Source organism: Coptis chinensis, chromosome 2, assembly GCF_015680905.1.
Source record: "Coptis chinensis isolate HL-2020 chromosome 2, ASM1568090v1, whole genome shotgun sequence".
In the NCBI taxonomy this organism is placed as follows: domain Eukaryota; kingdom Viridiplantae; phylum Streptophyta; class Magnoliopsida; order Ranunculales; family Ranunculaceae; genus Coptis; species Coptis chinensis.
The window spans coordinates 8,511,798-8,524,965 of NC_141457.1; the positions used below are offsets into that span (position 1 = coordinate 8,511,798).

The 13,168-nt window shown below is 35.2% G+C and overlaps 1 protein-coding gene across 1 annotated transcript; it reads right to left on the reverse strand.

Annotated features, from left to right (window-relative positions):
* Window positions 1-347: 347 nt before the first annotated feature.
* Window positions 348-11,040, reverse strand: LOC147514707 (HAD-superfamily hydrolase, subfamily IG, 5'-nucleotidase). Its single transcript, XM_086584816.1, has 16 exons — window positions 10,459-11,040; window positions 10,303-10,380; window positions 9,811-10,031; window positions 8,576-8,668; window positions 7,166-7,249; window positions 6,950-7,066; window positions 5,905-6,010; window positions 5,751-5,813; window positions 5,544-5,597; window positions 5,252-5,309; window positions 4,993-5,069; window positions 3,706-3,776; window positions 3,150-3,210; window positions 2,173-2,232; window positions 1,349-1,411; window positions 348-599 (listed from the first exon to the last, which is right to left on the reverse strand). The coding sequence occupies exons 1-16, from the start codon at window positions 10,969-10,971 to the stop codon at window positions 471-473; spliced, it is 1,848 nt and encodes a 615-aa protein (XP_086440942.1). The 5' UTR covers window positions 10,972-11,040; the 3' UTR covers window positions 348-470.
* Window positions 11,041-13,168: the final 2,128 nt, after the last annotated feature.

Here is a 13,168-nt window from a genome sequence, read left to right on the forward strand (position 1 = left end):
AGCTATCAAAAGCGTTGGGGAATGTCAAATTTGCAAGCTTAGATGTGAAGCGTTCCTTTAAAAAGCATATTCGTGGGTTTGCCTACAGTAGATCGTTGGGACATTTTCTGACACTTCTGTCTCGGAGAACAGGAAGCTGCTGATCCTTGTAGTAACATTTCGGGAGGACAGCGAACAAGGGAGCTCTCTTAGCTTGTTCAAATACTTTAGTCCTTCTAAATAGTATATAAATAGTATATAGGTGTTTTGATTTAATTATTCATTAAGTGGTATTATGTGTAAGAAAAATACCCAGATTCATTTACGAGGCCAGGTTGATTATAGGAGATGCTACTAATAGAGATATCTAAACTGCTAACAACTTGTTACATAAAAACTTGTAATTACTTGTTACACAGACTTACACTGACTCCCAAAATATTTTCTTCAGGAAACCATGTTCGATAAGCCAAACTGTAGAGTATATCACATTACATGTTGTTTACAAATATGTCGAATTCATGGGGCATGAAGTCTTCACTTGGTCTGTAATATTTGTCAGGAGAATATAGACTTAAGTTTGTAACTTGGCTGGTATAAAGACAGGCAAACCTCTCTACCTGCATAGAACCAAAAGCACAATTATAAGATGGTGGTTTCGTATCTAATAGCCATTCTCAGATGATAGTTTATGTATTTAATACCACCCCATAACAAAATATCACAATTCTACTGTTTTGCATGCAGCTTAAAAAGTTGGATAAAATTCGGTCCAATAGGTTCTAAGAAAGGCATAGTGCCACCAATTGAATAAACTATCATCAGTATGGTTCGCTAATATTTGTTGATTTTATCCAAAAAATCCATGACTCTCACATTAAATTGTGCTGGATCAGGATTTCTTCTTTCCAGCTCCAAGCTAATGTGCTTTCTGGCTCGATAATTTGATCGTAATTATAACGACTTGTGGTCCAACACTCCAACCATTATTTTAGGAGACTATGATTTGTCTATCAGACAAAATAAAGAATTCTAAACTAAACATTGAAGATATAAAACATGATCTCCGTTGTCAGGTGAACATGAAAATGTTCCCTGTTTTCAGCAGAAATCAGTAATAAGGCAGTGCATCTCCTGAACATTATTATACTTTGCTGGATTTCGCCAAATCAAATGATTATAACTAAAAGTGATAGGAGAGGGCAAGAAAACTCCAAAGTTTACGTAGTGTTCCACTGCTGGAAGAAGATTCAAGAACTGATTTTCTGTCTAAATAAAATCAGTTCTTTACCAATACATAATCCTAATTCCAAAATACTCTATAAAATTATACTACCTTAAAGAGAAAAGCTTCAGAAAAGCATATAACCTGATGAGCAAAGCGAGAGTTCTGGTAACCAGTCTTCATGAGCTGTCCCCAAACCTTGTGAAACTGAAAAGGCAAAGCAGAAAATGTAAATCCGAGTATGAGTGACTGCTCCAGGTGTGCCTCCAAACCAAAACTACTACGTTTTCATGCAGAGGCTCAAGGACAAACAATGTTTGAATCTAGGTTACATGGACACGCCATATTTTGAAAAAAATCTGTGTCAGATACGTATCCACGTGTCCGTGTCCGTATCCATGTCGGACACACACAGACACATTGTATTTAATTTACCTCAAATTTCTGATTTACCATCTAATTTAATAAATTTATAATTATTAAAAAATTAATTAATTATTCCTATCCGTGTCCCCGTGTCGATCTTCAACTGCTCCCCGTATCCGACACCCCGTATCCGTGTCGGACACCGACACGCGTGCCCGTGTCAATGTAACCTAGGTTTGAATAGATCAAGGAGAGGAAAGGGAAAAGAGAACCTCTTATCTTACAAACTTCAATGTATAAATTGGTGGCACCAAAAATAAATCAGTTGATCAGATTGGACCCCTCTCTTATAGATAAATATCAAGTACATAGTGGAATATCACATTGGGATAATACTAATTGCACCTTTACAGATGGTATTATTCTCAACAATGAATACAGACCAAAGTATTTTCACTTTGTTGGACAGTTCACTTGTGTATTCATATACCATTAAGAGGTATGATGATTAGATTAGAAAATAAAAGGATAAACCTTCAGACAGACATATATAATTCAACATGTATAAAGCAGATAGTGAATCTCTGGTAAGTTTTGCTCACCTTCTGGTGACATTCTCGTTGGGCCTTTTGATGACGCAGGCGTAACTTCTCCCTTTGAGACTAACAATAAAGATGATTTCAAATAATTAATGCTTGTTGACATTGCCAGTAATAAGAGTTCAATCCAGTCACAAAAAAAGACATTGAGGATGATATGTAGTTGCACCAAATTTACAGTTTCTCGCATTATAAATCCAAATGTAGTTGTACAGATTGAACAATTTTTCATAGAAACACATATTTTCTAGCAAAATATTTACGCACACTTTGTATATAACAATCAACAATGCATGTACACTTGTGCACAGCCTGTTGCTCTCTATTCTCTAAATAGTGTAACTCAAATATCTAGAGAAAGAGCTTTCTTAAGTTCCCTTTGGAAGATGCTTTCGACATATCAGGCTCACATAATTAATACTTGGTCAATCGATTTAGCCCAAACAGTCATAATTGACAAGTTTGTAGTTCTCCAACCCTGTGTTTGTAATAACACTAAAAAAGTTAGCCTAGATCCTCCCAAATGTCAAATTGTTGAAACAGATTACAGAGTACTGTTTCATCCAAGTCCAGCACAAGTGCAGCACATATAACAGAGTGACATTGTATAGATAAAGACAGGGTTTGTCGCTGAACTTCCCATTTTCCCCAAAGAAGATACAGATCCAATCACACAAATGCAAAACAGAGCATAACAAGCATTCCGCAAGAGCATCCAGTTAGAAATGAAGAAAATTATGAGTTCTAAGAGATCAAGAATCGATGAAAGAGGGCAAGGACCACCATGGTGGGAGCAGATTTGAACTAACTTGACTTACAAGCAATGACAATGATTCTTTTTAGCTGACCCCAAATAATTTCCACTGTTAAATAAATCCTACTTCATGTCTCCTTTGATGAACTTCAAAATTTTGATTAAATAAATAAACAACAGATATCCTTATCTAACAAGCACGTCAAATCAAGTTTATGGGGCTAACCTCCAATTCATTCAATTCGGACCAGAAAATGAGCTTCTTATCAGCATCAAGACCTTCAAACCTAAACCAAAAATAAAGTAAGTTAGAAGAAAGAGCGAAATATTAAAATGAAAAATGAAATCAAAAGAAAACATTTTTTGTGACAGTCTGATAGTAGCATTTATAATCAAAATGCAAAAACAAAGTTGTTGTCAGTTAGTCAATTACTGTACATTCTCAGTATGTATATACAAACTTTGGCTTTTTTTTACTAACTTTTTGGATGGTCATATTTACTACAATTACTGTACATTCTCAGTATGTATATACAAACTTTGGCCTTTTTTTACTTTAACTTTTTGGATGGTCATATTTACTAAGGTGTACTCCCACAAACTTCACTAACTATAATAGCAGCTCCTGCAATAAATTTTAGTTTCCCACAGGTTTCTAATAGAAGGGGTGGGGATGGGGAGGTGGGGAGGGGACAAGATTAGAATGTAATTTGAATATTTGGTATCCAATTCTAGATTAAAAATACTTTTCGGTATAGCGCCTCATCCAGGAGATTACTTACTGCAACGACCACTTCATGTGATGGATTTGATCCTCAATAAGATCGCGCTCTTTCCTTAACAGCTGAGATTCCTACACAAATATACTCAAGTTAGTTCTGCAACTGAAAGAGTAATTATAATTTATAAATTTATTAAACTGATTGAACAACCTTCAACATAGTTTCAAGCAACTGTCAGTAACTTGTCATCATTACAAAAGGTAAACATACCTGATGATCCTCATAATAGTGAGAGTGACAACAGATTAACAAGAAATATATTTCACGAATGGTTAAATTTATTTTGGGATATTCTTAGACACATACAGTAGACTGCATTAAAGTTTTTATTTTGTTTTTGCTCCCAAGTATTTAGAGAAGCAAACAGACCAGCTGACTACTTAGCTGGTCTCAGCATGTCAAATTGGATTAGCTTGTTGCATTTTGTCCCTCCATTAAATAGAAAAATTCAAGTCTTTATAGAGGATGATGTGAGTATTAAGTAATACAGGTCGGGGAAACCCTAGCTAACTTTATAAAACAAAATAAAATAAACACTTTGTTTTTAGGACCTTTTTTGTTATGATATACCGCCTCAGGCTTTTAAGCATGGAAGCTGAAACGGCAAGGTTAAAAGCATCCACACATCCTGTTAACCACTTGACTGCTATAAACGGGTTATAGACGTCACTGTTACAGCAGTGATAGTTAAACCTACTGCCTTATGCAAAGTATGTTACCTCATAGTAGCTAATTTATTGTCGTGCAACATCTTTATTTCAGCAATTTCAAGGAAAAAGGTACCCTACACACATAATTCCCTAGAACCATGTAGTAACTTTAGTTCATTCTGCTTTTTCTAAGGTTACTTTTTTGAGTCAGAATCCTCAGCTTGGACATGTTCGAGATCAGTGCGGGATCTCATATCTGTTTGACACTATCTATGGACCCATTGTTAGGTTAAGAAAAGGTCATGGAGCACTTCCATTTGCCATTATTAGGAGCATATGGTTGGAGCTGAACCGCAAATACTTTTGAAAGTCAGGTAAGAGATTATTGTAATGTAAAAAGTTGAGTCAACCAGTGATGGCACTTAAGGCATCAACTTCTATAAGCTTGTGATGAGGTGGAGTTTCTGCACTTAGCATCCAGAATCCTCAAGTGTTATATATAGAATATGGATATAACATTTCCAACTCAACCCAAATTTAGTTCTAAGAGTTGATGCCCCCTTTACTAGCTTATGCTGCTCATAGATTTAAGTAAACTACAAATAAATAAGGTTTTCTAATAAGAATGTAATCACACCTTACGGATATCCCGTGACTTCCAAAGGAGTTCCACCTCACTTTCGAGCTCTGGCACAACAAGCATTGTTCGCCAACCTATAAGAGAAATCAGAACCACCACCAACCAAAGCCTACTATTATAGATGGAACCGGTACGAACAAAAACTAAACTAAGTCGTGGATATCTCTATTCCACTGTCAAAGCAAAGAAAAATCTACAAACCATTGATATGAGAGAAAGAAAATTCAAATACGGTCAGGCTTTTTTTGAAGGATACCTAGAACTTTTTTGCTGCGTAAAATATCTCCATATATGTGATCCCCCACATAAAGAACCTGCCAAGAATGAAGAGGGGAAATGCCAATAGGTATTTGAGTACCTCACCATTAAAATCTGTTCAAAACTTTAAATGAAATGATAGAAGATGAGACTTTGACAGTTAAATTCAACAGCATAAAACAAAATAAACCTTAAGATTTAAAGCCAGTCTAAAAAAGGATGCATGAAATAATACAAATTTAAGAAAACAACACTCAAAGTCAAATGATTGCAGACAAGTGAAGCTGCACCTGTGAACTGGCCTCAACTGAAAGCAATCTATGTAGATGACCAACGCTCCCACCCTAAATTGAGAAAACCACAACTTCGGTATCAATTATCCATTATATATATGGCTAATTAGTAGTCCTTGATCATAAAAATGAATTAACACAAGCTGATGTTGTATTTCCTAAAATGTACTACAAAGGATGTAGTCATGTAGGTTATATTGATACCTGGAAAACACGACATGCCTTTTTAAGTCCATTACGTGGTAATCTTGGTGAAGTGTTGCCCATCTTTAACAGAACACAACTTGTGTAAATAAAGGGAAGAACAACTAAGAATATATGATAAGGCTAGACAAACATAAGGTTTCAATTCACTGACCTGAGGCACAGGACTGCCATTATCTGTATTAAGTAACATCCCAGACTCAGGTTCAACTTCAAACAGACTTGAACGATTATCTTCATGGAAAAAGCTTGGCTTTGAACTGTATATATTAGATAGAAGATAAATAAGTAAAATGTTTATCTAAAATATGTGCATTGAGGTGCAAAATAACAAACGTGTCATATATATTAAAGAAAAATAAATTTGCATCTATTCATGAAAAATAAATTAAAAGAAAAGTCCATAGCAAAAACACAGCCTTTGACAATCATATAGTAAATTTGGAATTAGTTTACTACTCTGTTGAGATGTTTAGTTTAGTCCCACATGGGACATTGAAAGCCTTGCATAACAATATTTAAGTTCCTGGGCCTCTTCAATCATCACATTGGATGCTCCTAAAGTTTAAGATATACAAATCTGAAAAGACACACAACAAAAGTACACACGTAGTTTCCATAATTATGCCACTCATCCTTTTCTATCATAATTTATATTCTTATATTTGATCAATAGAAGTTCAAATCAGCAGGGAAAATAAATCTATTACATGATACTAATGTGTGCACAAAGCTAACAACCATGAGCTAATACACAATCACATTTAAACCAGTCTGTAGTGTGCCCAAAAGAACATTTGTTATGAAAATTTAATTATATAAAATTATGACATAGAAATAACTCTAAATTCTGTAATATATCACATTAACCAAGATTACTTTTTAATACACATGATACATGGAATCACTATTAATCATGTGATCAAGTACGTAGAAGATTAATGAAAAAACACATTCCATTTGAACTTCTTGCGCACAACTTGTGTCATTAAGTTCGTTTCAATTTCTTCCTGCTAAAATTAAATAGAGTCCAACTACATTTCGCCCAGTAGCACTCAGGTGAAAACTAGTGAAAAGCAGATACATGAAACTTAATGCTATAAGATAATGGAAATATATTATTAGGACTAAAACTATAACATGATATAAGACAAAAACCAATTCATTGAGGATAAAGATGTCCAAGGGAAAAAGTGAACCTTCCTGTGATGACAACATTAAAGTTCTCAAGCCAATCATAATTGCATGGTGAACTACCATCCACAATTCGTTTTCCACACAGGAAATTCATAACAACATTCGTGTAGTCCCATAAGCTGCAGTAAAAACACGGAATGAAGTTAATTGGTTGTGACTTATTATAGAATCCAATAGGTGGAATATTCAAAAAATTGATCAAAAGAGACATTGAATACCTATTTGTTACCAAGAATGTTGCTCTACCAGAATCTCGAAGCATTTTTAGCATGGGTACTATAGATAGATCTTCATTGATATATCTAATAAATGCACATCAGGCAAAATAAGTTATTTTTAAGTGAAAAAAAAATTACAATTTAAGACATAACACAAGAACATGCCTTGAGAATACCTTTAAATAACAGAGGATTCATCTTTTTCCTATCACGTTTATAAAAATAAAAAGGGGTTTAGCGCTACAATAGTTTGAAAATGTTGTCAATGATGATCTATAATCAGTCTATACGTTATACCATGTCCCAACGATTATTACCATCTCTACAAAATAGAAAAGGCTAAATTTAAAACCATTCAACTGTTATAGTTCTTTTATTTAGGGGACATTTCACATTTCCCGAGGGTGACCGAAGGTCCATTGGGGGTTCGGGTGGACAGCACCCCAGACCTGAATTTTAAGCATATAAACCCTACTATTTCTATTTATAAATAAATGTGTGAGAAGGCCGAAATAATACATTTCATCTATGGAAATTCTTGAAATATTGGTGAACTAGACAGAGATCCGAAAAATGTTATATGACATAAAAAACATATAAGCAAACTCTTTGAGGTATTGCACCTTCACTATGCATCTTCTTGAATAGATAAGTTAAACTACGCAAGTGTGTTTGTATGATGCACATATATTTAGCAATCTTTCATGCAAGAATAAGGACATTTATGGAGTGAACAACGCGTAGTTGCTTCCTAATCAAACTACTGTCACACAAAAAATGCCTCTGTAGAAAGCAAAGAAAGATCATCTTCACGAAATCTTATATCAAGTTTTTGACTGGTTTGTAGGAGGGTGTAGCTATTTGTTTTGGTTGATCATGCATTGGTGGTTGATGTTGGATTAGGATGGGAATTTATGGTGTGTACAAATTTAACACATGAAAGTGTTAAAAAAAAAAAGGGGCTGAAGGCAAGAGCTTGAAGAAAAGTAAGGTGCACCTGTCGCAATGAGACACTTTGATGTACTGTAAACCATAAATATCAATTTGGTTGGAATACCCAAGTCTCAAGAACGTAGTGCAATGTCATCGCAAAGGAGTACAAGTCAGAAAAAACTTATTAAGTGGGAAGTAGCTAATTTGGCAACTCTTCTAGAATGATTTCCTGATATCTATCTGTTTTTTCATGGCTGGGATAACAAATTATGGTCCGACACCCAAAACACCTTCCAGCCTTTTCCTTTTTCAATTAATTTTTTTCTTCAGTGGCACAAGATTAAGGATAAACAAGCAACATTTGTTCCAAAATTCCCATTTGAAGCAGTTTGGGGAAAACTTGTTTTGACACTTGAGTAGTCAACTCAATTCTGATGGATAAATAAAGAACGGTCATTCATCGTGTTCAATTCTTACTTTCCAGGATCTTTTGCAACCATTTGTTTCAAAGTTCCATCTCTGTGGCACAAGTCAACTGCAGCTCGAACATCTTTATACATTCTCGAATACCTGCAAGTATGATACAAATTACAAAGCATGTGGGTAAGTAAGGATGCTAAAAGGAGAAGGTGATATTATGCATGCTTCATGTGAATGCGGTCAAACCAAAGCAAATGCCGAAATGACATATTCCCGGAACAAAGTAGACATATTCAATCAAACATACACACACTATATTGTAGAGAGAGAGAGTCATCATAAAGGTATGATACCTCCAGGACATAACAACTAAATAACGTGGGCACATATGAAGAAGGAAAAGCCATAGGTTGGAGCTCAATGCTAGTTGAAGCAAAAAACCTTAAACACCTGGTAAATTGTAACTTTGTAAGAGGGAGAAATATTTCCCAGTGTTGATTGATACTTGATAGAAAGGGAAGATACAAAGTCATGGGGCATTTCATGAAGCCAAAAAGCAGAGAAACTTGCTGTACCATCCTGGGAAAAAGAAGCTGGACAAAATGGCCTGGAAAATAGAAGAGAATATCGTTTCATGGTCGTTATATCATAAGCTGAATTTTGCGGACCAATGTAACAACCCCAGGGACTGTTGTTGATCCATTCACCTTGATCAGATGTAACAGTAAACAAGAGTTACAGACAGGAAATTATCTGACAATCTGAACTTGAAAGGTTTCAGATAAAAAATATTTATTTAATGCTAAAGCATGACTAAGAGCCACATTTTGCAAATTTTAGTAACTTTTCACCAGGCTACAAATATAAGACAAGAAATCCAGCTCCTATACAATAGTATTTCCTTTGAGTTTAAACACTATAGCAACACAAACATGTCTAATGGCTATCAGGAGGAAACAAAACACATGAACATGTTTAAACATCACAGAACACACACTCAGACTTATCTCTACAAGTCTGTATGTTAGTATAGTGAGCCGATGAACTAGACTACAATCAGCACTAACAATTTCCAAGAAAACAAAATCACATTTTATACGCCAATGGTAAAATCACATAAGAAAATTGACCAATGTCAGTGACATGACACAATACTTCAAATTTGGAATAAACATTTCAAAAAGATAAAGATAGTAGTTTGCATGATCTAAAGGCAATACGCTTTCACTATATAACCACAGAAGTCTTGTTATATGCAATGTAAATAGTTTTACAAAGAGTCGCAAACATACCCAACACCATCAGGAACTTTTCCGGGATTATTATCCTTGAAGTCAACAAGTTGTGCAAATAAGTAAGCTTCTGCCAGCGAGAAAAGAGTGTCAATAAGAGCATAGTCAGGCTCATCAAATGATTCACGTATAAAGCTATTTCCATAAGTAGCCATTTTGTCTTCCTTGGACATCTCACTAAAGCCATGGTAAGCAACTTTCACATATTTATGGCGATCCATCTGCACCACAAGCAAGCACCAGTTAATTCGCTGCAAATCAAAGAGATTAGAAACAACAAGTAAAGTTATGGTATCCACAATGTAGGAGAAAAAAAGGGAGTTTTACAAAACAAACTATAGCATCAACATAGTGTATGCAAGTCCAAGGCTAGTCCAGTTTGTTTGGAGTTTGGAGTTTGGAGTGCATACATATAAAAATTTTGTTGACAGTAAAGAAAGATCCAATAACTGTTACACAAGATGAAACTAGTAAGTAATGAGAATGAATAACCTTCAAGATGTTGCCTCTCTTCTTATCAACAACCAAACCTCTAACCATGTATTTCCAATCAAATGACCAGTCCAATAGCTGCAGAAAGACAAGATTGTTACATAATAATAATAATAATAATCAAGTATGGTTAGTTGATAAAACAAACGTGTATACCTCTGGAGGATAGCCAAGATCATAAACCAGCTTTGTAATTGTCCCACCATACGCAAGAGATTCAAACGTCTCGGGCATGTATTGTGCCAAAGTATAGTCCATATCAAAGCCGACAGCAACAATATTCTTCATATTTAATGACCTGTTACAAAATATCTGTCTCCCAATATCAATCTTACATCCCCATCCTGGCGACGACCATATACTATTATTCCCATCATCCATCTTATAATGAGGACGATCTTTTCTGTGGTGTTGGTGTTGGTGTTGGTGTTGGTGTTGTGAGTGGAAGCGGACAAGGAATGAGGACGAGAAATTATAATTTATAGTTTCACGAGAAATGAAAGAGAAGGAAAGACGTTTAGGAAATCGCATCCTTTGTTGTGATGGTGGGGATTCAAATGGGCTTATTATTACTAAGCATTTAATGTTAAGTGGATAAAACGAATCAGTTCCTCCTCCTCGAATACTTCTACTTTTTGTTGGTGGTTGTGTTATGGGAAATGAGTACATGCCTTGTTTTTTTATAATTTGATTTACTACATGTTGCTCGAATCGAATGGTGAATCTATTGAGGGGGAATGTGGTGCGGGTTCGTTTTTGAGCAAGTTGGGAGTAGGGAAGTGGTGGGTTGTTCTGGATTCAGATTCTTTGACACGTGGTTTTGGCGGGGAAGAGGACAAAATCTCGGCAACATTCCGGATAATTTAAACATCTCGTGATATGTATTTTTCTCCATCCCGAAATTAATAAAAATCAAATCAGATATTAGATTTGAGGTTTTAGAGCATCACCCTCAAATTGTGTATACCTAATTTTTATTACCATCCGACAAAAGACAAAGCCGAAAGGTGATTTCATAAATACTGAAAAATATTTCACTTTATACTAAGTCACCTTGGGACAAAAAAGTTTATACGTTTGCTATTATTTTCTTTGTAAAAATGTAAAGATATATAAAAAAGGTTTGTCCCATAGACACAGATAATGTGTATTTCCCATTGGCCACAAATTAACACATGTTTTAAACGCTTATTTTGTCATTAACATCATGTCTCCTTATCTTTGACTCCACACATCATGCACCCACTAAATGTTGCTTCACAATTCATAGGTACAAGTGCAGGAGGACATGCAACTACGCTGAAGCAAATGAAAATCATGCCATATTCTTCCGTAACATATACACTACATGGACTTGGTGTAGTTAACTATATAGGCCCGTATATATCGAGCCCAACTATTAAGTCTACGAAAACCTCATTTTCAGCCCATGGTTCGGCCCAAAAAAACTGGTTAGGGTTTAAGAGGGGTTTTAAGCTCATCATTTGAGTCTTGGCAAAGGAAGAAGAAGAAAATGGCTTCACTCTGCAGGTCTACTGCAATAATGAAGTGTGCAAGATCTGTCTCCAAAACACTAACAACTAAAACCATAATAACTCCCAAATCCATGCCTTCACTCTTTCCTTGTACCAAACGAGCCAATCCTTTTTGCACTTCCAGGTAAAATTACCCTAAACCCCCTTAAAATCATTTCTGTAATTCAATTATTATTTTTTGTCTTTTTTTAGGATTGCCATGGTGTTGGGATGTGTGGAGTCTTTGATGCCACTGCACAGTGCTATTGCTTCTGCTAGGCTGAAATCTAGCATTGCTGCTGATTCCAGCTGCTGGAGTTGGCTTTCTCAAGGTAAAATTTTAATCTTTAGTAGAATTTAAATGATTGCTTTGTGCTTCATATGAATTTACAAGTTTGTATCGTATCAGACACAATTCAATTGTTAGTAGTAGTCTATCCTAAGAGTATACTACTAGCCCAATGATCAAAGGATGATGGATAAATTAATTTGGGTATAGGCCAAGTGGGAGAGGGAAGACATTTGGTTCAATGCTATCAAGTCTTTTACAATATGCGGCAATATGGGTAGTATGGAATACTAGGAACCACAGTGTTTTCAGAAACACAGGGGCGTGGCTTAGTTCGAAACACTGTGTTGAAAGTTAAGGGCTTATTATGGTACTGGCTGTCCAATTCAGAGGATAGGAGAAACTTGCACTTCAGAGATTTGATGTCAGAGAATTCTCAAAAAAAAAAAAAAAACAACTTCGGAGATTTGGTGTTAGATTGGACTAATGTCATTAGGTGAACCGGGGGAGGTGGACTCATGTGATTAGGGTGATTTTTCTTTGTTCTCTTGTTCTGTTTATGTAGTTACGCCGATATGTGTGAGGTACTCACTCGCTTCTTGTGCTTTTGTACCAGTTTCTAATAAAATTTACATTTTTAAAAAGAAAAAAGATAAAGACAAATTGGATGTAAACCTGGAAATAGAAAGTCAAAATAAAGAACACAAGTTTATTCTCATTTTATCTATTTAACAAACACAGAGTTTTGTACATACACTGCCGTAGATGCTATGTGAATTACTGTTATGCCACTCCAAAGAACTAATAACTGATTTATATTCAGATATCTATTTATTTTTATTTTTTCCAAATTTTGAATACATTACATTGTTCAATGTATGGATAAAAATTATGCCAACTTAATCAAGTTATTGCTTCCGAAAACATGAATGTTTTTTTTTTGACCGGTGCTTCTGAAAACATCTAATTAAAAAAAAAAAGATAATAGTATATTCCTAGTCGTGTCCCCGTGTCGGTCCCATACAGGTCTCTGTGTCGGACACCAATGCACGTATCCTTGTCA

Coding starts and splice junctions, on each gene's coding strand:
- LOC147514707 (XM_086584816.1), bottom strand. CDS start 10,971: ATGTACTCATTTCCCATAACACAACCACCAACAAAAAGTAGAAGTATT. Junction 10,381..10,458: donor ATCTTGGCTATCCTCCAGAG/GTATACACGTTT, acceptor GTCTTTCTGCAG/CTATTGGACTGGTCATTTGA. Junction 7,067..7,165: donor ACATTCTTGGTAACAAATAG/GTATTCAATGTC, acceptor TTTTTACTGCAG/CTTATGGGACTACACGAATG.